The sequence below is a fragment of the Brienomyrus brachyistius genome, unplaced genomic scaffold, assembly GCF_023856365.1.
Source record: "Brienomyrus brachyistius isolate T26 unplaced genomic scaffold, BBRACH_0.4 scaffold36, whole genome shotgun sequence".
Classification (NCBI taxonomy): Eukaryota; Metazoa; Chordata; class Actinopteri; order Osteoglossiformes; family Mormyridae; genus Brienomyrus; species Brienomyrus brachyistius.
The window spans coordinates 1,729,983-1,756,967 of NW_026042311.1; the positions used below are offsets into that span (position 1 = coordinate 1,729,983).

General features: G+C 47.9%; 3 protein-coding genes across 5 annotated transcripts in view; 2 read left to right on the plus strand and 1 right to left on the minus strand.

The window, feature by feature from the left end:
• The window catches only part of LOC125721947 (uncharacterized), a 235,463-nt gene that overhangs the window by 148,856 nt on the left and 59,622 nt on the right, over nt 1-26,985 (minus strand). The gene's annotated exons all lie outside the window — the stretch shown is intronic.
• On the plus strand, nt 719-2,041 carry LOC125721962 (piggyBac transposable element-derived protein 4-like). Its single transcript, XM_048998200.1, has 2 exons — nt 719-1,448; nt 1,712-2,041. The coding sequence occupies exons 1-2, from the start codon at nt 1,130-1,132 to the stop codon at nt 1,825-1,827; spliced, it is 435 nt and encodes a 144-aa protein (XP_048854157.1). The 5' UTR covers nt 719-1,129; the 3' UTR covers nt 1,828-2,041.
• Nucleotides 25,499-26,985, plus strand: part of LOC125721935 (NACHT, LRR and PYD domains-containing protein 12-like) — a 67,401-nt gene continuing 65,914 nt past the window's right edge. For all 3 annotated transcript variants that reach the window (XM_048998147.1, XM_048998150.1, XM_048998151.1), the window contains exon 1: nt 25,499-25,632. The gene's annotated coding sequence lies outside the window, so the exon portion shown is untranslated. The remainder of the gene's footprint in view (nt 25,633-26,985) is intronic.

The window sequence follows — 26,985 nt, forward strand, 5'->3', positions numbered from 1 at the left end:
TTTTTTTTGACCACTGGATGTCGACATAGAGCGTGGAAAGCCGGTCAAAGTAAGTGTGACACCTAGCGGTAATTACAATACTTATTGTTAAATCAATGTAAAAAAAAAATAATAATTAAAAATGTAATGACTTGTACTTTTTTATGAATTTGGATCTCTTTAGAGCAAACATATTCAAATGGTTTGCTTTTATAATGCTCCAAGTAACTGCGCAAGCCCCTCAAAGTGCCTTATGCCTCCCACTTCCCATTCATTTCAATGGGCTTTCCCGACATATGGGTAATTGTTTATTCCAAAGCCTCGAAAACACTCTGAACTGCAATTTTTCATGCAAAATGCATAATTTGTTGTATAAAATATGCTGACTTATAAAAAACTTTATTAAAAAAATAAAAGAGCATGCTATTATATCTTTGGTTGCTTTTTGCCGTTTTTCTGCTCAGTAACTGGTCCTTCCATGCTGTGAAGCTATTTTTAGTACCTGTTGCTATCTTACCATTTGATCACTAACAAAAGATAAGAGACCAAGCCGACCCGACCACCCACACAGGCAGGCTCCCAGAGCAATTACTGCCATAAATTACTGCGAATGGGGAAGCAAGGGTGTCGGGGGGGTGGGGGGGGGTGGGAAGTGACCAATGACAGTTTGATGATCGTTGCTGTAATTGGTCCTACCTTGTTGCCAAGCCATTTCCAAAATAAAGAAGTGTGTGTTTATTATCTAGCGTGAACCCTGAGGAGAGGGTTACTTGGAATTCAATCATGGCAAGGTACAGTGCTCAGGAGGTCGTCGACTTCGTTACGGGTGAGGAAACCAGCAGCTCCGATGAGGATAGTGTACAGCCCAGCAGTACAACACAGGAGGTTGAAGAGATCTGCGCCGAGGACGAGATCTTTCCCTCCCGCAAAAGCGAAATAACATGGACAACCAGAGCAGAAGATCGTGCTGCAGGCAGACTGCCAGCACGACACATCCTGAGGACACCTCCAGGACCAACGAGGCAGTGCGTGTCACAGGCAGGGGACATTATATCTGCCTTCAAAGCTTTCCTGCCTAGATCAATAGAGAGCATCGTTGTCAGCATGACAAATATAGAAGGCAGAAAGGTTTACTAGCAGCTCGGTGGACATGACAACTGTTGAATTGGATGCCTTCATCGGCGTCTGCATTCTAGCAGGCGTATTCAAGTCCAAAGGAGAGTCCGTCGCCAGCCTTTGGGAATCGAAATTTGGGAGACCAATCTTCCCAGCGATCATGAGCAGGGTGCGGTTTGAGCAGCTGACAGTGGCCCTAAGGTTTGACGACAAAGGATCGTGGGCAAGTAGAAGAACGGCAGACAAGATCGCACTTATCAGAGACATCTGGGACCTGTGGTCAGGAAATCTCCCTGCGATGTACAATCTTGGCCACGACTTGACAGTGGACGAGTGCCTGGTACCATTCAAAGGTATGTAAAATGTGTTATTTTTTATTACTGATCTACAGTTATTATATATACATTGCTTCAAGTTTATTGTTCAAATATAGATCTCATGTTCATTTGCAATGAATCGTAATGTATCATTGATTTCGACCAGTTACCTTTTTCATGATTTGTGCCCGAGTAGTTACTTAGGAGTTAGATTGTAACGGGTTACCTAAAAATGTGTACGTTGTATCCGATTGCTTCATTTGACATCAAATTGATATTCCCTCGATGCGTCCTTGCAGGACGCTGCTCCTTCAGGCAATATATGCCTCGCAAGCCTGGGAGGTACGGACAAAAAATCTGGGCGCTGTGCGACGCCAGGACGAGCTACTGCTGGCGAGTGAAGCTGTACACGTGAAAGCCTCCGGAGGAGGCACGGGAGGTCGATGTGGGTAAAAAAGTGGTGTTGGAACTGTCTGAGGGGCTGAGGGGGCACACCATCACTCTTGATAATTTTTTCACCTCCTTCAGTCTGGGACAGGAGCTCCTCAAGCGCCACATGACGATGGTAGGCACTGTGCGCTGAAATCGTCCAGAGCTGCCGCCTGCCCTGCTAGCAGCTAAGGGCAGGCTTGTACACTCTTTAAAGTTCGCATTTTCCCAAGGCACCACACTGGTGTCTTACATGCCAAAAAAAAACTAAAACGTGATTCTCATGAGCACGTTCCACACCAAGCCAAATATAAGTCAACGGCAAGACAAAAAGCCAGAAATGATAATGTTTTACAACAAAACGAAGTCAAGGGTTGACACCATGGACCAGCTCATTTCCAACTATTCCTGCAAAAGGAAAACCCCTCGCTGGCCCCTTGCAATGTTTTACAATATGCTGGACATTTCGGCGCACGATGCCTACTTCGTGTGGCGGGAGGTCAATCCTTGATGGAGGACAGGATCGAAAAGGAGGCGCAGGGTGTTCCTGCAAGAGCTAGTCGAAGCCCTAATCGCTCCCACTGTTCTGCAGCGAACGCGTCTTCCTCGTTTAGGGACGCCCAGCTCAGCCAATCACAACCCGGTCCAGTCCCGCCTCCCCTGGAAGCGAAATCTAATAGAGAGAGTTGCAGCCTGTGCCATTATTCTGCTGACCGCAAAACGAACGCGCTGTGTCGCCAGTGTGGGGCACAAGTGTGGAAAGAGCATTATAGCATTTTCTGTAAAAAATGCAAACCATAAACTGTAAATAATAATCACTGTAAATAGTTTAGTTTTATTATTCATAGTGTTATAGTGTATGTTGTAGTTGAAGATTGTTTGCCGCACTTGTTTGTGTTTTGTGTTCCCCTGTGTTCCTCTTTTCCTGTTTTAAGAATTTAAACTTTTCCCGTTTGTTTCAAGAATTGTATTTACCTCTTTCTGTGTTCTGTGTTCCCATTTTACCTGCAATTATCTCATCAATCTAATTCAGCACTTTTATGTAACCATACTTTTGTTCTGTGTTCCCGTTTTACCCGCAATTGTGTGTTCTCTGGTTCTGTAATTGTTTTTTTGTTTTCTAAAATGTATTTCACAAGGTTCATGTCTTTTTTATAAAGTTTCATCCCTTTAGTACTGGCTGGCTCATTGTCTTCATTATTTATTAGGATGCAGGTGAAGTGAATGCTGCGACCCAGATTGTGTGTAAACAGTATTTCCAGGCGCCATTTTCTTAGCGCAAACTTTTTTTTTCCGCCATCTTGATATCCTACCGTCCTGAGATACGCCCCCAAACACACACAGTCAGCGCACTACAGCCAACATGTTTAAAAAAATGCTGCAAAACTGCAAATTAAATTGGGTCGTTAGGACCCAAAAAGGGCCAAAGAGTAATAAACTGTAACTGCTGATTTTAACTATTTGTGTGTTTTAAATGCACGATAGCGTTAAATTCATAAAATATAAATTATCGTGCTTGGGGGGAGCTTCATGTTCATCCCCTCTCTCTTAATATCTCTTCTGGGGCACTAAAAATTTCACTAAATGGTTGTCATCCCCCGCTCTTCCGATCCTGCTGTGTGCCACGCCCCCTCGTGCGGAATCCCGATTGTTGACAAACAATGACGTTAATAATCAGACTCGCAATAACATGACTAACAGACTTCAATACATTGGACTATTCAACAACAAGGAGAAACACACGAGCTCTGTGGAATTTTAGCAGAAGGACTTGAATCAGGTGTGTTAAATGAGTGGAAACCCCAAAATGTGCAGGCCCAGCAAACAGCAAGATGTCCTTAGTTCGTCCTTAGGACGTCCCAGGCCTCTAGAGTGCGACCTATTTGGTCGCACGTGTGACCTAATTTCTCAATGGTGCGACTAAAAAAAATCAAAGGTTGCACCGGTGCGACCAGCCGTTCGAGGGGGAAAAAAAACGAAACTCTGTGACTCTTAAAGTCTCCCTGTTGTTCAACAACAGACACACATTAGGCCCATATCGTGGTCTAAACCAATCAGAGATAGTGATGGGCGGATCCCACCCCGCCTCTGATTGGCCGTGGTCCAGATATTCCTGTACGTGTGTGTACGTTTGAAAATGCATGTGATGCAGTCAGACAGAGAGAGGTGAGTAGCCCATCAGGTAAACAGTGGATGTAGCCGCGGATTATGAGAGAAGATGAAAAGAACGATTGACAGCTTTTTCGTTAAGAATGTTAAGTTAGGGTCTGATCCGTCCGAAAATCATAACCAATGCTCTGACACGGAGCCATCAACCTCCCAAGTTATAGCAAGCCCTGGTCCGGAGACGGCATTAGATAATGAGCCACATACGATCGAGCCCGAGCCCACTGAAATTAAAAGGGGTAAAGTGTATACATTTCGAAAAGAGTGGCTTGACCAGTTTCCCTGGCTAAGATAGAGTAAAGCCGATAATATAATGCACTGTATGTACTGTAAAGAGTGTGGGAAGACCATGGCCGGCAGTAGTGCATTTGTGACTGGTTCTAATACATTTAGAACTGAAACGCTGAAAAAGCACAATGCATCTATACAACACATTACATGCCGCGATAAATGCACTGCTCAAGTGTCCCCTCTCCCCGCTGCCTTTCAGCGGCAGGCAGCAGCAAACAGATCAGACGAGGCCGATATGATAATTAAGTTTAACGTTGCCTACAATATTGCAAAAGAAGAACTTCCCTTCACTAAAATCAAGTCCGAAATAATTCTTATGAAGAAAAATGGCTTGAACGTAAACCCGACGTACAGCAATGATGTTGCTTGCGCCCAATTTATAGGAGTCATTGCAGATACATTGAAAAAAAAGACGTCTGTGCAAATTGCGAACAGTGCGTTCATGGCATTCCTGATCGACGGAGACACAGATATCGCCACAAAGGAATGCGTCATTGTGTACGGTCGTATTTTGCGGAGAGGAAGACCGATGAATATACTTATTGGACACATTGAGGTCGAGCATGCTCATGCCCAAGGTAAGCCATGTCATGTCACGGAGCCTGTGTCAATAATATGCCTACCGTCTCGTTACTGCATTAACCATAATATTTTTATACTTAAAAATGAAAAAATAAAAACAAATAAATAAATAAATAAATAAAGTGAACTTGTAAAACTGCGGTGTTAAATGTGATGCGGTTGAAAATTTGGGTGCACCTAACTTTTGTGCTGGTGCACCTAAGAAAAAAAGGTAGGCGCACCAGTGCAACCAGTGCAAAAAGTTAGTCTAGAGCCCTGTGACGAAAAGAAGCATCTGCATAAGTGAAAGGAGTTCTGAAGTGGCCAAAAAGGTGGTGGCAAAATATCCCAGATCTTTGCAAGACATAATAGAGGGCGGTGTGATTGGACCAGGGTATCACTCTCTTGCCAAGCAGATGCAACATAGGATAGGGAATGTTAGGCGATCTACGACCCCAAAAATAAGGAGAAGAAAGCATCGAACTGGTGAGTCTGATACAGACGAAGTTCCTCCAGAACAGAGAGCAGCAATCCAGGACACCTATGGATGCATTAACTGGGATTTAAAATTCCTGCCCCTTGGAGAGTCCACAGAGAGCCAGCATGAGAAAACAGAAAAACTGAAGATGATTTCTCAGGAAGCTGAAGCAAATCCAGAGGAAGTCAAACGTCTAATGAAGTTGATGTTCTACACAAAGTGCAAACACGTAAATCAGGGGAAAAACATAAAACACCTCCAGGAAGAGTGGCCATTGTGGTTTAGTGAACTTGGCATGGAACTCAAGGAACTCACTGGAATTGGACTTAAAGAAACTTTCACGAGAAATGTGGATCTTAAGGGGAAACGGCTCCTGAACTACATGAACACGGTTTGCATGAACAAGAGCAAAAAGTTTGTGCAAGCTATAACAAAGTATAAACTGATGAGGGGTGAACTGAGTGGTTGCTCTGAAGACGTCAAAGAGATGGTGCTGCTTCTGCTGTCCTACTTGGATGAGAAGGAAGATGCAATGTTCTGTTATGTGGAGGACACATGCCTGGCAGAGGAAGTGCAGATGGACCAGCTTCATTTGACTCCCACCATTCTTGTTTGTGGTAAGCTAACATTTCTTGTTTTGTTTTTCTATTTCACTTAAGTACACACACTGTTTAGCCCAGTGCTTTGTGTTAGCTTATACTCTCAAGGGCTGGCCAGTTGGTATTAAAAAGGCCTTGCATTTCTCTCCCATTAACCTGCACGTACACTGATTTCTGCATTGATGGTGAGCAAAAGACATACAGTTTCTTCAGAAAGTGATCATACCCCTTTTTCCATATTTTACTATGTTGTAAGTTTAATTTAATATTGTGATTTGTGCTCCTCAGTGTGCATGCAATAACTTTTAATTGCAAAGTGAAAATATATTAATTAAATAATAGTAAATACAGTGTTTCCCATATAAAATGGCCAAAGTGTTTAATTTGTGTTATCAGACCAACAACGCTTTGTCCTCATTCTCATAGACTCTAAATGCTGTCTGACAAACCCCAGACAGACTGTAACGTCTATCAAGCTGCTCTGTTGTGTGATGGCAGGTTACTAAGACTGTCATTCTGCTGCCAGGTTCTGCTGTCTCTGCAGAAGTCTTGTGAAGCTCTGTTAGTAACTTGGTGACTAGAGCCTTCAGGTTCATCCCCCTGACCAAGGTGCTCCTTGTCTGGTTACTCAGTTTCCCCAGATAGCCAATGCTAAATAGTCTGGGTGGTTCAAAACTTCTTTCATTTATAGACAATTATAGAGGCTGGTGCACTTCTGGGAACACTAAGTTTTAGAAATGGGATTAAAAATACAGTGTGTTTTTACCCTGTCACTGTAGGTCATCGTGTGTAACTGCAATATTTAAATCAAATTTATAACACAGTGAAATGTGCAGAAAGATTATCAGTGATTTGCAAAGTGACTGTCATGCCCGGCTCGTCGGCTCCTCCTGTGTGCCACGCCCCCTGCCTACCCACGTGTTTTCTCCCGATTGTACCCAGCTGTATCTAGTTCATTTGCTCAGTCCTGTGTATATCAGTCCGTGTCTTACCCGAGTCCAGTGTCCGTCATTGATGTCTGTTGCCGTCCTGTATTCCCTGCCCCGGATTGCTCCTAATAAACCCCCGTTTTCCCGTATCCTGCTTGCCTGCCTGCTCCTTGCTCGCTCTGCCCGCTTCGCCCGACCGTATCCCGTGACAGAATGACGGACCTAAAAGAAGCAGCTTCCGTAACTGTGGAGGACTACCGCAGTTACGTTGATCAGCTGCTCTTCTGGAAAGCCCAGCCCGGCATTCGGGAGACCTCGCCAGCATGGAGATTGGTGAGTCGGAATTGGGATATTCTAGACGAGCTGTCTCTCGAAGAGGGCGCGCACCTTGCGAAAGAGGTGCGCGAAAATTTCCGGCAGCTGGCCGAGCTCCGGGAGGAGCGCTACGTCGCGCCTAGCGAGCCGGGGACGATCCTCTCGCCGTCCGTCTTTGCGGACATAACGCCACCTCCCGCCACCACCAGGCGCCAGAGGAGGAGGAAGAGACCGGCAATCGCCCCAACGATCGCCCTGGGGGCGTGTTCCATCGTCCCCGCTTCTCTTCCTGGAGAGGATCGGGAGTGTATCCCGATCACCCCGGACGTCCCCAGCGCTACAAGGCTGTCTCCCAGGGCAGCTTCCCCTATCTGGAGAACACACCGGGCCGCTGAGCAGCTTGAGCAACCGCCTCCGCTGCTCGCTGCAACGGCCGGACCCGAGGAGCTCCCTCCGCTCCTGCCGCCCGCGGATCCCGCTCCCGTGCAGCCGCGATTGCCGGCGGACCCCGCTCCCGTGCGGCCGCCACCGCCTGCGCAACCGCCTTCGCTGCCTGCTGCAGCTCCAGGGCAGGCGCCCCCACTGCAGCCACCTGCAGCTCCAGGGCAGGCGCCCCCACTGCAGCCACCTGCAGCTCCCGGGCAGGCACCCCCACTGCAGCCACCTGCAGCTCCCGGGCAGGCGCCCCCACTGCAGCAACCTGCAGCTCCCGGGCAGGCGCCCCCACTGCAGCAACCTGCAGCTCCCGGGCAGGCGCCCCCACTGCAGCCAGCTCCAGTCCCTGACCGCGCTCCAGTCCCTGACTGCGCTCCTGTCCCTGACCGCCCTGCTGCAGCCGCTCCTGAGGTGCCCCCGCTGCAGTCCCCTGCAGTTCCCGGGCGAGTGCCCCCACAGCAATTGCCTGCAGCCCCAGTTCCTGACCGCGCTCCAGTTCCTGACCGCGCTCCAGTTCCTGACCGCGCTCCAGTTCCTGCAAAGGCGCCCCCTCTGCAGCCGCCTGCTGCAGCTCCCGGGCAGGCGCCCCCTCTGCAGCCGCCTGCAGCTCCCGGGCAGGCGCCCCCACTGCAGCCACCTGCAGCTCCTGTCCCTGACTGCGCTCCTGTCCCTGACTGCGCTCCTGTCCCTGACTGCGCTCCTGTCCCTGACCGCCCACTGCAGTGTCTTGCAGTTCCAGGGCGAGCGCCCCCACGACGGCGGCTTGCAGCGCCTGGGCTGGCGCCCCCACTGCAGTGTCTTGCAGTTCCAGGGCGAGCGCCCCCACGACGGCGGCTTGCAGCGCCTGGGCCGGCGCCCCCACTGCAGTGTCCTGCAGTTCCAGGGCGAGCGCCCCCACGACGGTGGCTTGTAGCGCCTGGGCCGGCGCCCCCACTGCAGCGTCCTGCAGTTCCCGGGCGGGCGCCCCCACGACAGCGGCTTGCAACGCCCGTGCCGGTGCCCCCACTGCAGCGTCCTGCAGTTCCCGGGCGGGCGCCCCCACGACAGCGGCTTGCAACGCCCGTGCCGGTGCCCCCTCTGCAGCGTCCTGCAGTTCCTGTCCCGGCGCCCCGGCAGCCTGACCGTGTTCCTGTCCCGGCGCCCCGGCAGCCTGACCGTGTTCCTGTCCCGGCGCCCCGGCAGCCTGACCGTGTTCCTGTCCCGGCGCCCCCGCAGCCTGACCGTGTTCCTGTCCCGGCGCCCCCTCCGCCTGACCGTGTTCCTGTCCCGGCGCCCCCTCAGCCTGCAGCAGCTCCAGAGGCGCCCCCTCCGCCTGCAGCAGCTCCAGAGGCGCCCCCTCCGCCTGCAGCAGCTCCAGAGGCGCCCCCTCCGCCTGCAGCAGCTCCAGTCCCTGTCCTAGTCCCCGAGGTGGTCCTGGACAACTCCATCTTGGCTCCTCCCTCTTCGGAGGTGGAGGAGCTGGAATGGGACCCCTCGGGGACAGAACTTGTAACCCCTTGTCCCTCGCCCCGGCGACATCAACCCCGACCTAGGGTCAGCCTGTCTGTGTCCCGCAGGGGAAGGGGACACAGACGCCGGGCTGGGGTCCCGCCCGCCCTGCCCCCTGGCTCGCCCTCCCTCGCCTGCGCTCTGGCTCGGTTGGCGCCTGCGGGTCCTGGCCCTCCGGGTCGGGCGTCGCCTGCGGGTCCCCCTCCGAGGCTTCATCGCCCCGCCTCGCTCCCCTCTCCAGAGCCTGGTCGGTCGCCTGCGGGGCCCCTACCTCCGGCCCTCCCCCAGACGTCGCCGCCTGCTGCAGCTCCCCCCTCCTCCGGGCCTTCGCCGTGGGCCCCTCCTGCTCCCTCGTCCCCTTCCCCGGTGCTCCCTCCTGCTCCCTCCCTGGCCCCTCCGCGGGTCCCTCGCCCTGCCTCCTCAGCCCCTCCGAGGTCCCCTCCGGCTCCGGCCTCCCGGCCGCCTGCGGCCCCTCTGGCTGCCTCCCGTCACCCGCTTGGGCTCCCTCGGGCTCCCCTTTGTTCCCCCTCCTTGTCTCCCTACGCCCCTGCCTTTGTCCCGCCTGTCTCTGCCCCTTCGTTTTCTGCTCGCCCTTTCGTTCCGCCCGTCTCTGTTCCTTGTGCCCCGGTGTACCCGCCTTGCACTCCTGGCCCCTTTGTTCCTCCTGTTCCCGCTGTGTCTCCCTTCCTGGTCTGTCTCTCTGCTTTCCCGACCCTCTGTCAGGTTTTGTCCTTTGTCTTGTCCCTGGCTGTGTTTTGTGCCTCGGTCCTGTTTCCTGTCTCTCGTTGATGGTTCTGTTTTTTTTGCTCCGGTTCCCGTGTCCTGTCTGTCGCCTCCTCCCTGGCGCGCCCGGTGAAGCGCGCCTTTGGGGGGGGGTTCTGTCATGCCCTGCTCGTCGGCTCCTCCTGTGTGCCACGCCCCCTGCCTACCCACGTGTTTTCTCCCGATTGTACCCAGCTGTATCTAGTTCATTTGCTCAGTCCTGTGTATATCAGTCCGTGTCTTACCCGAGTCCAGTGTCCGTCATTGATGTCTGTTGCCGTCCTGTGTTCCCTGCCCCGGATTGCTCCTAATAAACCCCCGTTTTCCCGTATCCTGCTTGCCTGCCTGCTCCTTGCTCGCTCTGCCCGCTTCGCCCGACCGTATCCCGTGACAGTGACCATGATTTTATTTATTTATTGCCACAGTTTGGTCCATACCTCTTTTTCTTATTTTTCTTTTTTATGTTTATTTGGGATCTGAGCTTTTAAAACAAAAAAACCACTCTATACTGTCCCTCAATGCCACATCACAGATGATCTGTCCCTAAACGCAGTGCGCGAGATCATCTTCTGACAGAGAGCTCAAGACACCTGGAAACAATTTTACTAAATTTCAAAGTTTTGGAATATTGTATCACATTTGCGGGTTCCAGTTAGCTGCTATTAATATGTGTGACACTTCACAGCAAGAGAAGTAGGATGAAATGTGGGGAGGGGGTGTATAAATGTCACAATTTCAATGTTGGTTTCAAATTTGTCCAATGTTCAGATTGTTTAATGAAATATTTAACCTTTTAAAAATGTTTTATTTTGTTGTTGTTGCTTTTTTAGGACGATCCTGTTATTCTTCAGGACGGTTCATGCTGAGTGTGGATGGAAACATCGTACACAACAACATCCCCTCCTTCATTTCTGCCTTGTGTGTGATGTTTGGGAGCTTCAGTATTATTTCTTTAACATCCATTACCCATCAGAGCTTGCATTAACCTTGGAGTTTCTGCAGAGGTGTGTATTTCAATTGGTTTTATCCAACATATTTACTTTATTGAACTGAGACAGATCTAGTAACTTACAGGTTATGGGACTCATCATTTTACTTAATTTACTGTTTGTGATTTTACAATAAGTTAAATAATACCAACATGTAAAGTTTTTGTTGTTAATGAAACAGTTTTATGTATTTAATGCAGTTGTCTGTTTTTATTCTATTTCCAAAGGTGTTTTTTCTCCATCAACCCGGAAAAGGGCACTAAAGTGGAGAAGACATGCAGATCTCTTCTTCACGTGAACCCTAGAGTCCTGACCTGTATCCAGGAACTTTCAGACCATGAGTGTCGTGACGTATGGACTAATGACAGTAAGATTTATGGCATGTGATAATGTGCCCCAGTCACAAGTGTGACACATTATCTGCTCAGTTCTTCAACCTCAGGAAGGAAGTAAAAGTTTCAGACAGAACAGTTACTGAGAATTGTACTGCTCCTCTGTTTCCTCATGTTCCTGTACCACAATTTAAAGAGTGTTTGTTTAATTAGATAAAAAGCAGACAAGGTCCAACTGTAGCCACTTGCTGTGAGCAGGATGCCTGTGTAGCAGTGGCCTGTTGTTTGAGCTATGGGTAGACAGACCACCATAACACTCTGAGTTGTCAAAGCTGTGGCTGTATTGTTATCTTTGTTTCTTAAATGAAAGCCTTTACTGTACTTCATTGCACTCTTAGAAATCCCGTATAACTAGTAACTGTTTGCTAACTGTCTTGTCTATGTTAGCACTTAATTATTAGTTATCTCTACTACCATTTTGTAGCTCACAAAAATGATCCAAATCATTAGCATATCTACAGATACGTTAATTACTGAAGTACACAATTAATAAGTAACGATTATGCATGTGTTCATATAGATAAGTTAGCAAACTGTCAGCCTCATAGAAAATATAATATAGAGAATGATGGCAATGTAGTAATAGGTCTTTGATATATAATAAATTCTGTATAGCTACTGGTGCACCCATTTGCATTGTGGTCACAGAAAGTGACTGTGGCTAGAGTACAGTAAGATATGGTGCAATTGTACAATTCTGTTTATGATATCAGAATTCACTAATCCTTTAAGGGTGTTAAAATGTTTACATTTATTAAGAAAAAGTGTCATAAAGGTCATCACTAATATGTAATTTACTTCTATTCCAAAATTTAATAAAGTACATATTACAGTTATGTATGTGGAGGAGTGATTGAAGAGCTTTGTTCAGTACTTTGAGCTAAATAAATACTTGGAAAAGCTCACTATTACTGGATTTATTTCACCTTTTTTTATTTGCTTTTAAATTTGCTTTTAAATGCTTCTTTGTACACTACATTTAGTTTCTCACCTTACTGGGAAATGCCAAACGTTTATAAGAAGGCCGTGTAGTTTAAACAAAATGTTTCTGTGAACAATAATTGTAAGTGATAATAGAGAACTACTGGTAGGCAGTTTGAGTTTATATCTGAGACTATTTATAAGAGTAATAGAACATAATCTTATACTTTCAAATTGCAATTAATATAATTTAAAGAGAATACAGTTACAGGATGTAGATGGTTTCACAGAATAATTGTTTTTAATACTGCAAAATACATTATAATATAAAGAACCTTTGAGTAAAATTTGCATAAGAATGCAGTTAAAAGACAGTATTATAATGATGGTTTTAGAGTTAGTGTTGTTCTTATATGATTTTTCTGTGAAATTGAATGAGATTCAATGTCCAATAAGCAACAATTGCATGCAAACCTTACAGAAAAAAAATGTTTGATAGCAGCATTGCTATGCTAATTCAATAGAAAAGGACCGTTAGATTTACCAGTTTAAAATGTGTTTTTTTTTTGGTGATTTACAACAGTTTTAAACTGTATAATTTACAAATTGTTCTGTAAAGTTGTTTACATTTTTGATGTACTTTTTACATCATTGTATTGGCAACCACAGCTGCCAGTATTTTTTCTACAGTGTACATATTATACATACAAAAGCATCACTACAGTAAGACCTAAATTATGATTCTGCACTTTTAACGACATCATACAGACATGTTGTGTCCCACTCCTTGCAAACGTGTCTTTGTCACGCCCGGCTCGTCCGCTCCTCCTGTGTGCCACGCCCCCTGCTTACCCACGTGTGTTTCCCGGATCGTACCCAGCTGTGTCCGTTTGCTTTCAATCAGTCTTGTGTATTTAAGTCCTGGTCTCCCCAGTTTTCCTTGTCTGTCATTGATGTCAGTCTGTGTCTGATGTCCCTTGCCCCGATTCCTATGATTAAACCCCTCGTTTACCCTGATTCTCGGCTGTCTGCCTGCTTCCTGCCCGCACGATTGCCGCTCTGCCCGCGATCTCCCGTGACAGAATGACGGACCTTAAAGAAGCAGCTTCCGTGACTGTGGAGGACTACCGCAGTTACGTCGATCAGCTGCTATTTTGGATCGCCCAGCCCGGCATCCGGGAAGATCCCCCGGCCTGGGATCTCATCAGCCGGAGCTGGGACATCCTGGACCGGCTGTCCCTGGAAAAGGACGCGCACCTCGCGGAGGAGGTGCGCGATAACTTCCAGCAGGTGGCCGAGCTCCGTAAAGAGCGGTGGGTTGCGCTACGCGAACCGGGGACCATCCTCCCGCCGTCCGCTTTCTCGGACAGTGCGCAGCCTACCCCCCCGACGGTGACGCGGAGAAGGAGGAAAAAGCGGACGGTCGCCCGGACGATCGTCCTAGGGGCGTGCGCTCTCGTCCCCGCCTCCTTCCCAGCTGGTGAGCTGGAGGACTCCCCGAACGACACGGAGGCCCCCAGCGCTGCCAAGCTGCCTTCCCAAGCAGCTTCCCCAGTCCGGAGAACACGCCGGGTCGCGGTACAGCTTGGACAGCCGCCTCCGCGACTAGAGGCCATAGCCGAGCCTGAGGAGCTCCCTTTGCTCTTGCCGCCCACGCAGCCGCCGCTGCCCGCGGACCCCGCTCCCGTGCGGCCGCCGCTGCCCGCGGAGCCGCCTTCGCTGCCTGCGCAGCCCCCGGGCCGGCGCCCCCACTGCAGCAACCTGCAGCTCCCGGGCCGGCGCCCCCACTGCAGCAACCTGCAGCTCCCGGGCCGGCGCCCCCACAGCCTGCAGCTCCCGTTCCTGACCGCGCTCCCGTCCCTGACCGCGCTCCTGTCCCTGACCGCCCTGCAGCAGCTCCAGAGGCGCCCCCTCCGCCCTGCAGCAGCTCCAGAGGCGCCCCCTCCACCTGCAGCAGCTCCAGAGGCGCCCCCTCCGCCTGAAGCAGCCCCAGGTCCTGTCCCTTTCACCCTAGTCCCCGAGGTGGTCCCGGACGACTCCATCTTGGCTCCTCCCTCTTCGGAGGTGGAGGAGCTGGAATGGGACCCCTCAGGGACGGAACTTGTGACTCCTTGTCCCTCGCCCCGGCGACGTCGACCCCGAACAGGGGTCGGCCTGTCTGTGTCCCGCAGGGGAAGGGGGCACAGACGCAGGGCTGGGGTCCCGCCCGCCCTGCCCCCTGGCTCGCCCTGCCTCGCCTGCGCTGGGGCTCGGATGGCGCCTGCGGTTCCTGGCCCTCCGGGTCGGCTGTCGCCTGCGTGTCCCCCTCCGGTGCCTCGTCACCCTGCCTCGCTCCCCCCTCCGGTGCCTGGTCGGTCGCTGGGGGGCTCCCCGACGACGGCTCCTCGGTTGCCTGCGGGGCCCCTACCTTCGGCCCGTCGGAGGACGTCGCCGCCTACGGCGGCTCCCCCCCTCGCCTTGCCTTCGCCCTGGCCCCTTCCAGCTCCCTTGTCCCCTTCCCTGGTGCTCCCTCCTGCTCCCTCCCTGGCCCCTCCGCGGGTCCCTCGCCCTGTCTCCTCGGCCCCTCCACGGTCCCCTCCTGCTCCGGCCTCCCGGCCGCCTGCGGCCCCTCCGGCTACCTCCCGTCGCCCGCTGGGTCTCCCTCGGGCTCCCCCTAGTTCCCCCTCCTTGTCTCCCTACGCCCCTGCCTTTGTCCCGCCTGTCTCTGCCCCTTCGTTTTCTGCTCGTCCTTCCGTTCCGCCCGTCTCTGTTCCTTGTGCCCCGGTGTACCCGCCTTGCACTCCTGGCCCCTTTGTTCCGCCCGTTCCTTCTGTGTCTCCCTTCCTGGTTTGCCTGTCTGCCTTCCCGACCCTCTGTCAGGTTCTGTCTTACGTCTTGTCCCTGGCTTTGTTCTGTGTCTCCGTCTTGTTCCCGGGTTCTGTTTTTGTTTTTCAGGTCCTGGTTTACCTCGTCCCGTCCGTCTCCCCCTTCCTTGGCGCGCCCGGTGAAGCGCGCCTTTGGGGGGGGGTTCTGTCATGCCTGGCTCGTCCGCTCCTCCTGTGTGCCACGTCCCCTGCTTACCCACATGTGTTTCCCGGATCGTACCCAGCTGTGTCCGTTTGCTTTCAATCAGTCTTGTGTATTTAAGTCCTGGTCTCCCCAGTTTTCCTTGTCTGTCATTGATGTCAGTCTGTGTCTGATGTCCCTTGCCCCGATTCCTATGATTAAACCCCTCGTTTACCCTGATTCTCGGCGGTCTGCCTGCTTCCTGCCCGCACGATCGCCGCTCTGCCCGCGATCTCCCGTGACAGTCTTCAGTGTATGTTTAATTTTATTACTGCTGTTTGTCAAGTCTGTTTATTTAATCATCACTTACAGCCTCCAAACGCTTAAATATCCGCATCAGAACTCAATACTGAGAGCCACTCCCTGTGAACCCGGAGACGCTGCCTGCCTACAGCAAAGGCCAGTGCTCTGACTCGCAGCTGCACAGCAGTGACCCCCCTCCTACATTCACAATCTGGAAGTGTGAATTACCAGCCAAGTCCATGGTTTGCTTAATCTACTGCTGTGGTTCAGTCTGAAGACATGCAGGTATGATATCCGGAAACCAGTTAGTCAGCCCAAAGCACAAAATGACAGCAAAGCAGCACTCGGAATATACTGAGGCTGCGGCAAAGCCTTCGCAACATGAAATGAGCTCATCAGCTCATCTCAGACGAATGGTGAACATTTTTAACATCAAAGTCCAGTTGCTATAGAGTTATTATTACCAGATATAAAACAATAAACCTGAACTTTAAACCTGACATTTGAAACCTGATTATCACATGATTCACACCAGTACATTTCCGCTGCAACCTCATCCCAACTTGCCCTTTGCCCACCCTGAGATAAAACACAAAACCATTTCAGTTCTTAAGTTCACAAGTCAAACTGCATTGATTTTATATTTGTATCATGTCCAGTTTAGTTACACAGTTTAAAAGAAAGAAATTCAGTTCAGAATCATTCATAATAAGAGAAATAGATCAGATGTAATTTTAAACGATGATTCTGCTTTTATCCTAAATCTAGGCCTCAGAAATCAGTTCAGTTCAAAGCTGCATAATTGACAAATGATAGTTTTCCTCTTTTATGAGTTCTCCCTCACCATTTCCCAGCTCAGGTTGGTCCTGCTGTCCCACACATGAAACAGCTAGTCTGAGTAGGGGGGTATTAGTTCTGTACAGTTCCTTAGTCTGTGAATAGAGCAGTGTGTGTCATCAAAGGATTAGAGATATCTGTGTGCATCGCTTAGTGTAATTAGGTGTCAGTGAATGAACGTTTGTCCATTACTTACTAAGCATAATTATTTATGTTTCTGAAAATAAAATTAACAATGAATTCCAGCTTGTAATTTTTTATTTTTTTGGAATTTAAAATTTCTGAAAATGTATCACAGAATTCACTTATCTTTGGGCTTTTAAACTCCAGTGATAAAATCAATGCAGTAATCAAGGTAATAATAATACAAATAATTTTATTATTTAATAAAATTATTATTATTAAATCCATGTATCATTCATTCTTTGAAATATCAGCTTCAAAACCAAACTGGAAATGCAACAACAACACTGTTTTTAACATTGTGTTTGTTTTTAAATCAAATCAGGAAAAAGGGAAAAAATGGGGGGTTTCTTTTTCTAACTTCGCTCGGTGTTTCACTATGGGAATCGCTTTGGGCGTGACCAACTACGGAAGCTCCAATGACACCACGTCCGTCTGTGATGGACAGGTTGACCTGCGACCGGGCTCCGCCCCTGCCCTACCAATGTGGTCCACCTCCCTGACGGCTCATTCGCACTTTCTTCCCGTGAGGAACTACAAGCTCCCTCAGCCAGGCTAGTAAGCTGATCTCGCTTAACTGTTCACAGACGGCCCTTCGTTGGAGTCCGTTGACGAACGCGATTTTGGCTCTAGTGCTGAATTGTGCCGAGTAATTTCCACGTTGAGAAAGTTCTTCTCGCTGTTCGGTCAGCATTGCCGGATTGGCAACCGCATCAACTCTGACCTCCTCAATATGGGTGATATAGAGGAAGAGGAGGAAGATGACTCCACCTTCCCTGCCATCAGTCTCGACCCCCTAGCACTACAGATGCAGGTTCCCAGGCAGACTGTAACCTGTATGAGGTCTGCAAGCAGGCAGCAGTTAAGCTGGGAATACCCTGGCCTACAGCTCAGGATGCCAGGGGTGCAGAGAGGGACCTGTACGATGGGAAAAGGCTCCCACCTGTGCAGCCCTCAGCACGCCAACTTCTTCCTGCAGTTCCGGCTTGCATGAAGGAGATGAATCGCTACTGGTCCAGCCCTTTCAAGAGCAAGCTTGCCACCAAGGGCTACTCTAAGCTGGAAATCCAGGGGATGGAGGAGCTGGGGCTGGCTAAACCCCCAGCGGTGGAGCCTTCAGTGGCCTACCACCTCCACCCAAACCGCCACTCTATCTCTGCTTCATCCCACATTTCTCTGCCCAGTAAGATGGACCACATGACTCCGTCCACCTTCCAGAGGTGTGCTGCGCCTACCTGGGGGGGGGGGGGGCACACGCCATTCATAGCCCTGTCCATCATGGTTGCACCCCTCCCTGACTAGGATGCATCTGTTGTCAGTATAACTTTTGAGGACACCCCCCCCTAAAGGAATGCCAGACTCGAGAGCTCCCCCGGTACACCACTGGCAAAGCACCTTTACTGGCCGGCTGAGATAATGGCGAGAGGAAAGACCTAATTGCGCACCCAGTCCCTCATCATAAGGAGACCCAGATGCACCACAGATATCACTGACGTCATTAGCCCCAGCAGACACAGGCAGAGTCTGTACGAAACCACTTTCCCTAACTAAAAGCGGGCGAGACATTGCATAAAAGACACTATCTTCCTCTCCACTAACGTAACCCAAAGCGAGAGTGAGTCTGTACGGAGGCCCAAATACTCTGTATGCTGCAAGGGGGTCAGACGGCTCTTAATCTGAAACCCAGATCCCTGTGATCGCTTGCTCCTTTGAACGGGAGCATATTAAATAATCGTCTACAGAATGTAGGACAATATCCTGACGCCGTTGTTTCTCAATGGCGCCAGAGCCTCCACACACTTGCTGAACACCCTTGGGGTTAGCGACAATATGAATGGGATCGACTGATATTCGTAGGCTGTGCCTTGGTATGCGAACCTGAGGAACTTCCTGTGTGCGGGATAGATGTCTCTGTGAAAATAGGTATCTGACAGATCGATCGTCATGAACCAATCGTCTGGACGAATCGACTGACAGAGGATTTTGTGTGTCAACATCCTGAAAGTGTTCAGCACACGGAGGTCCAATATAGGGTGAAGGGAAGAGCTCTCATTTATTGGAATGACAAAGTAACAGGAATAAAAACCCTGCCGGCTTTCCCTTTCTGGGACAACTCTGATCGCTCGCTTGCATAGCAAGGACGGAATCTCGTCCTCTAGGACCTGAGCTGCATCGCCGTCGGCTACAGAGACTAACACACCGCCTGAACCTGGGTGGCCTCATAGCAAACTGTAGCCTGTGACCTCGAGAAATTGTGGACAAAACCCATGGGTGCAGCACACATGAGGCCACTTCATTACCTGAGCTGACAGCGGTCCCTTGAAAAGTTCTGCATCTGCGGCGCCTGGTGATGATGTCACCACCACCCCGGGGGAAAGAGAGACTCCAGACTGAGGAGCCAGAGCTCCCCCTGGTGATGGAGTTCGGGAAAGATTTTTTACATCTTTTTTTCTGAAGAGTGGGGAGCAAGTTGCCCTCGGCTTCCGGCCTGGCTGCGACAATGCACACTTTATTTTTGTTTCCCCCGAACTGAAAAGTGCTTGGTGACACAAAAAGAGTGCTTGGTGACACCTAGCCACAGAACTCTCGGTCTCCTGAATTCGAGGAGACCTGACAGTGGAGCCCCCCTGAACGAGAGGGGCCTCTAAAAGCAGAACACCAAGGTTGTCTGTCCCCCACCTCATCCTCTTTGAAGGAGGGGGTGGGTGGGGCCACGCAGGCATCAGGCAGCCCGCTTCTTCTTCCCTTGGCTGGGGTGGGGCGGACGGTTCCTTGCTGCAAAAGGAACCCCATGGCCCTGGGTTAGCTGCCCTTGGCTGCTGAGCCGCCTGCTGTCCACCAGGAGCTGGACGCTGGACTCTGGCTCCGCCTGACTCCCTCTAGCCATAGCTGCTGCTGCTGCAAAGCTGGATCTGGCTGCCTGAGGGGGGCGAGGTGGCTGTTTGCCAGGTAGACAGAGGTTAAAGGCCTCATCCTCCTGCTTCCTGAGGGAGCTGGTTTCCCTCATTTTATCCAGGGCTGGGCCAAAAAGACCTTTGGTGGGGTCATAGGCTGCATCCCCCAAGGCGGAGAGGCTCAACCAGAGGGCTCTCTCACCTGACACAGCCAAGCCCATCACCCGGCCACAGCCTTGTACTGCTCCCCGGGAGGAGCGCGGCAGAAGGTCATTCACCACACAAATCTCACCCCAAAGGACCGGGTTTGGGACCCCCGAGTCCAGCTGCTGGCCCATCTCCTCCAAGATCAGAAGCCTGATATGCAGATATCAATGTAACTGCATTCAGAGAACACACTGACTGTGCAGCATATGTACAGATGTAGCCCCTTGAATTTTCCCCCCCCAGCCGGCTGCCTGCCGGTTGCCTGCCAAAAGCCAGCCAAAGGGACTGACCCCCCTCCTTCTGGGGGTGAGCCTAAATTATCGTCTAAACCCGCCCATTTATTCACTTGCAGGGTGTTACCATGAGATGGCGCTTTCTTTACAAAAACACATTTTAGTTGTGGTCACAAGTTTACATACAACAGGTATCAACCAGAATCTTTTGGTAGCCATTACCAAGCCTCTGGCATAATTCTGGCTGAATATTTGACCACTCTTCTTTGCAGAATTTCTAGTTCATTTAAACTAGTTGGGTTCCAGGCACAGACCTGACTTTTCAGCATAACCTACAACTGTTTTGAAGCTTGGCATCCTGATTAGGAGTGACAATTTATATAAAAAACATAAGAACATAAGAAATTTATAAATGAGAGGAGGCCATTCAGCCTTGAATAGGAGCTGAATTTCGACGTCAAGGTACAAATGGGTCACAAAGAGGATTCTTTCTTTCCGTGAATCTGGATTAGCAGTTTCACAACATTTTACTGTAATATGCCTCTCATTTCTTTATTTTTTGGCTTTGTTCTTTACAGTAACTTTTCTGGAGTACTGAATACGGCAAACATGACTGATAACTAATATGTAACAACTGTACAGTATACAAATATTTTTGGTAGACGACCATACTTTTTTTTATTATAGTCTTACAGTTTCTGTTTTGCATGCCAACAACTATTTTGAGTGGTAGTGTTTTCATTTATTTGTGAGTTTAGCTAGAATTTTAGGGTTTGTGCTTAGTGGATTGATTAAAGGAGAGGAGATTTTATTAAATGTTTTAGCAATTCAGAAAAACTGTAAAATGTTAAGGCATGTCAGACTACTTTGAAAGTAGGTGAGAGGCCTCAGACTCCAAAGGGTTACAGTAAATACTTATTATGCTATGTTTCTTTTATGTTCCTCTTTTTGAGTCTGGTACTACGACAAAAAAATCCCAATCTATCTATCCAGTGCTACTTTATCATTCCATCCTCTTTGTGCAATGTAGTGATGTAAAGTGCTGTCAGCAAAACAGCATGATACTACTGTTCCACCACCCTGCTTGACCATTGGTTCAGTGTTCTTAGGTTAAGAAAGCAACCTCACCTTGATCCCCTGCAAACATATCTCTTTTCATTGTGGCCAAGCAGAGAAGTTAATGACACATTCACACATCATTGTGACTGCCCCCCACCCCCACCCCGTGAATATGCAGCCATCAGAAGCCTTTCAGACTGTTAGCCAGACAGAACACACTAAGGAATGTGTCTGTTTTATTCAAGCACAGTACAGAATCATATGTTTTTTTATTTTTCATTTTCCACTCTGTCCACCTTTATTCTCCACAATCAACCGTATTACTTTGTTTAGGCCTGTAATTAGTCTGTTACACACATCTTGGGTCACTCTCCTCTCCCAACATAACTCTTGCTTGGACACGCTGCTGCTTTGTATCTGGCTTGGCCTCCTTGCAGATTAAGTATTTCATCATGTGCCAATCAAGCTTAAAATCTGTTTAATTTTCATATACCACACTGTCCCTCATTGCTTGACAATATCAATCTTATTACTTTGTTTAGGTCTGTAATTATTATACTGCACACATCGTGGGTCCACCTCATCTCCAAAAGGTGAAATAAAATACAAATTTTATCTAAATATGAGAAAACTATACTTGCTTAGATTTTCATTTTTTTGTAGTGAAGTTAAGATGTTCAGGTGTTCTACCTGATTTCAGGTAAGTCACTTCAGCTTTCATAATCACTGCTCCCCCTGGTGGATGGATAAATCATTGCAAGTACTTTACACACAGAGAGGTAAGGAGCGGATCATGCCGGCCCACTTGTTCATTACATCATAGTAGGGGATCTCATTACAGACAAGACCCCACCCAGAATCCAGCAGGGGCCAGCCAAGGACCAGCCAAGGTCCCATCATGGAAACTGGGGAAAATTCAAGCGGCTACATCTGTATACATCCTCTGGAAGGTGGACGCAGTCATGTGGTCCATCTTACTGGGCAGAGAAATGTGGGATGAAGCAGAGATAGAGTGGCGGTTTGGGTGGAGGTGGTAGGCCACTGAAGGCTCCACCGCTGGGGGTTTAGCCAGCCCCAGCTCCTCCATCCCCGGGATTTCCAGCTACTTAGAGTAGCCCTTGGTGGCAAGCTTGCTCTTGAAAGGGCTGGACCAGTAGCGACTCATCTCCTTCATGCAAGCCGGAACTGCAGGAAGGAGTTGGCGTGCTGAGGGCTGCACAGGTGGGAGCCTTTTCCCATCGTACAGGTCCCTCTCTGCACCCCCGGCATCCTGAGCTGCAGGCCAGGGTATACCCAGCTTAACTGCTGCCTGCTTGCAGACCTCATACAGGTTACAGTCTGCCTGGGAACCTGCATCTGTAGTGCTAGGGGGTCGAGACTGATGGCAGGGAAGGTGGAGTCATCTTCCTCCTCTTCCTGTATATCACCCATATTGAGGAGGTCAGAGTTGATGCGGTTGCCAATCCGGCAATGCTGATCGAAAAGCGAGAAGAACTTTCTCAACGTGGAAATTACTCGGCACAATTCAGCACTAAAGCCAAAATCGCGTTCGTCGATGGACTCCAACGAAGGGCCGTCTGTGAACAGTTAAGCGAAATCAGCTTACTAGCCTGGCTGAGGGAGCTTGTAGTTCCTCACGGGAAGAAAGTGCGAATGAGCCGTCAGGGAGGTGGACCACATTGGTAGGGCAGGGGCGGAGCCCGGTCGCAGGTCGACCTGTCCATCACAGATGGACGTGGTGTCATTGGAGCTTCCGTAGTTGGTCACGCCCAAAGCGATTCCCATAGTGAAACACTGAGCGAAGTTAGAAAAAGAAACCCCCCATTTCTTCCCTTTTTCCTGATCTGATTTAGAAACAAACACAATGTTAAAAACAGTGTTGTTGCATTTCCAGTTTGGTTTTGAAGCTGATATTTCAAAGAATGAATGATACATGGATTTAATAATAATTTTATTAAATAATTATTATTATTTAATTTAACTTATTAAATAAGTTATTAGTATTATTATTACCTTGATTACTGCTTTGATTTCATCACCGGAGTTTAATAGCCCAAAGATAAGTGAATTCTGTAATGTGGAGTTTTAAATTCCAAAAACTTCACCAAAAAAAAATTTAATTACAATCTGGAATTCAGCGTTAATTTTATTTTCAGAAACAGAAATAATTATGTTTAGTAAGTAATGGACAAACGTTCATTCACCGACACCTAATTACACTAAGCGATGCACACAGATATCTCTAATCCTTTGATCACACACACTGCTCTATTCACAGACTAAGGAACTGTACAGAACTAATACCCCCCTACTCAGACTGGCTGTGTTTCATGTGTGGGACAGCAGGACCAACCTGAGCTGGGAAATGGTGATGGAGAACTCATAAAAGAGGAAAACTATCATTTGTCAATTATGCAGCTTTGAACTGAACTGATTTCTGAGGCCTAGATTTAGGATGAAAGCAGAATCATAGTTTAAAATTACATCTGATCTATTTCTCTTATTATGAATGATTCTGAACTGAACTTCTTTCTTCTAAACTGTGTAACTAAACTGGGCATGATATTAATACAAAATCAATGCAGTTTGACTTGTGAACTTAAGAACTGAAATGGTTTTGTGTTTTATCTCAGGGTGGGCAAAGGGCAAGTTGGGATGAGGTTGCAGCGGAAATGTACTGGTGTGAATCATGTGATAATCAGGTTTCAAATGTCAGGTTTAAAGTTCAGGTTTATTGTTTTATATCTGGTAATAATAACTCTATAGCAACTGGACTTTGATGTTAAAAATGTTCACCATTCGTCTGAGATGAGCTGATGAGCTCATTTCATGTTGCGAAGGCTTTGCCGCAGCCTCAGTATATTCCGAGTGCTGCTTTGCTGTCATTTTGTGCTTTGGGCTGACTAACTGGTTTTCGGATATCATACCTGCATGTCTTCAGACTGAACCACAGCAGTAGATTAAACAAACCATGGATTTGGCTGGTAATTCACACTTCCAGATTGTGAATTATATTTTAACTCAGTCTATCTTATCCTATTTTAACTTACCCTATCTTATCATATTTCATCATAGCCTCTTATCGTATCTTATCCGATCCTATCTTATCTTAACCTATCTTATATCTATAATAATACTTAAACAGTATCTCTATTATCCCTCCCTCCCCGGCCATAACCCATAAGTCCGTGAATCCGCTGCATGAGTTGCTGCTCCGCCGATCGCTGACGCTGCCCCTGGCCTCTCTCTGCTCGAAGATCGCAGGAGCCGTTGCTGTCCATACGACGGAGGAACTTCAGCTGGGGCCTCTTCCTGGTCGCTCCTGCTTCCTCCAGGGGGGGTGGCCTGTCCCTCCCGCTCCACGGACGAACCCTCTGGCCACGGTGATTTTCTTCGGTTCCAGTCTGGACAGCCGGTTGTTAAAACAAGGAAAGATTATTGATATAACACACTTTATGCTCTAATTAAAGTGCTCTAATAAGGTCTCTTAAGCCAGGGCTTTACCTTCGGCATGTCAGACACCCTTCATGTAGATCTGGGCTTGTCTGTGTCATCTGTCTTCTTAATGACACCTTCCTTCGTTGTTATTTTTACTTTAATTGTAATTTTAATTTTAATCTTAACTATGTTTATTTCTTTGTTCTCCATTTTTTAGATGGCAAGACTCTTCAAAATACAACCAGTCGTTAAGATGCTCGAAAGCAGTTTGAGAAGATAAGTACATGTGATTCAAAAGCAATCAAGCTGTTGTCACGGACGCCTATTCGTACCATAACAGACAATGCGATCCTCTGCAGCTCGTCGGTGACACTGCTGAGCTCTGCTGTCTGGCTGTGGCCGGATCAGTGTGGCTCCAGGGCCAAACAAGAGCTCGTGTTGTCGTGGGCGGTAGCCTCTCTGGTCATACCTGGTCACAGCCACACCATACTGCAGGCCACTGGGGACAGGAGGGGATGACACACGCTGACAGGCTCACAAAGTGCATGGACACACTCTTGTTTTGTTTAATGTTCTGTCTGTAAAATATTACCTGTACTTGTTGAGCACTGGAAATAAAAAAGTGTGATTCAAGTGTTTATTTTGACCTTATCTTTGCTGCACCAGTTAATATATTTTTATGAAATTATAAAATTACACAGTTTTGTCTTTGGCCCCCCCAATAGCTTGGATCCCCCTATTGCTAAATTTATCAAATCGCCACTGTTAATGATTTAAGTGTTACTGCAGTACCGCTTTTTACATGCACGATCATCCTGAATATGTGATATAACCGAATTATGGTTATTGTTACTAATTATTAAGTCACATAGATAATATCCCCCCAAAACCCTACGATGTGCCGCTTGTCATGTTTCGCGAGTAGCGACGGGCAGGTAAGTGGGCAGGTGGCAGGGAAAGACGAGGCAGAAAACTGGATTTATTAAGGGAAGAAGGCTACCGGCAGGACAGATCAACGATACTAACATCTAACATCAATAACGGACAAAAGGCAGGGCAAGACGTGAACTGAAAGACATGGCGAAACAAGAAGGTACAGCTGGTTATGATTGGGGAAGCACGCGTGCATAATCAGGGGGCGTGGCACACACGAGGATCGTATGAGCTGGGCATGACTCCGCTGAGTCCGTGTGCATTTTTTGCATGAAACGGTGCTGATCATTTCTTGCCTGTAAACGAAAGTGAAATGAAGTGTCGGGATTTTAAAGGCAGAGTCGCCATTTTATAAAGATTCTGGAATAATGTAAAGATATTCTATGTTTCAAGGTAAGATTATATTAATAAAATTAATATGTTTAACACAGCTTACATTTATAGCAGGATTTAAAAATTTTCCATGTAATTAAACATTAAATATACGTCCGTACAGCACAGTAGGTTACTGTACGTGTATCAGAAGATTTTTTGAATTAACATCAATAATATTTAATTACTTTAATTACTCAGCCATGAGTTCGCCTAATATACTGTGCTGTGTAACTATGGACCGGGACGTAGGCTGTAATATTTTGAAGCTATATTAAGTTTTTCTTTTATTAAGTGTTGGGGATTAATGCCAGTGTGCCGAAACATCCGGGTTAAACTCAATGCTTAACATTTTATTAAATCAAAGGTTTTACCACGGATCTGTTCTGTGTTTTCCAATCTGAAATGTGCTGATCTTAATTGTAGTCATACTTTGTAGTCGTATTTAAACTGTTTAAAGCAAATAGTACGCAAGTCTGATTTTAATAATCAGTAAAGAATGTCAAACGCAACCCACAGCACAGCTGAATAACAGAAGGTGGTGTTTTAATTTAATATATATATATATATATATATATATATATATATATATATATATATATATATATATATATATATATACACACACACGCACACAAACACACAACACAATTAACTATGTAAAGCGCCTTGGGACAACTCTGTTGTGAAAGGCGCTATATATATATCTATATAAAAAAAAAATATATATATATATATATATATATATATATATATATAAGGGTTAATTCTGTTGTGTGCGTGCGTGCGTGTGTGTGTGTGTGTATATAGGTAAAGTGTGAGCTCTTTCTTATCAGTCCCGAAAAGGGCGCAGCAGAGCCAGCGAGCAGAAATGAAAATAAAGACACGGTGTGATTTTAGAGACACAAACTTCACTTTTACACATTTGGGTCGCGCATGCACTGCCGATCTGAGTCGACCGTGTGACACTGTTAAAGTATCAAACTATTCAGGTAATTAAGGACTGTTATGGCCTCTTCTGAAGCTAAAAGAGCCATAGAAATAGGGCTTTGTTCAATCAAAACAAAATAGGGGGGCGTGTGGGTCAGTGGGCTAAGCCTGTATGCCTGTAATCGGAAGGTGACCAGTTCAAATCCAGCCTCAGCCCATCTATGGGTTCTTGAGCAAGGGCCTGAAGAAGAGCCAGTTGAGGGAGTCATAAAAAGACAGTTTCTGAGAAAATTAAATGTCAGTCTTAAGATTATAAGTATATAAAGTTTTTAGGAAAAAAGGTTATCTGTGCACAAACCTGTAGTTTCTGAGAAAACTGGGTCTAAATTTGATTTTTAAAAAATGCTAAGTTGGGGTCTACAGCATCTGCCTGTGGATCCCAAA

What these genes read in the sequence shown, in the direction of transcription:
- LOC125721962 (XM_048998200.1), top strand. Translation starts at nt 1,130, where the DNA reads ATGACAACTGTTGAATTGGATGCCTTCATCGGCGTCTGCATTCTAGCA. An exon ending in GTGCCTGGTACCATTCAAAG is followed by an intron (nt 1,449 to 1,711) that starts GTATGTAAAATG and finishes GCGTCCTTGCAG; the next exon opens with GACGCTGCTCCTTCAGGCAA.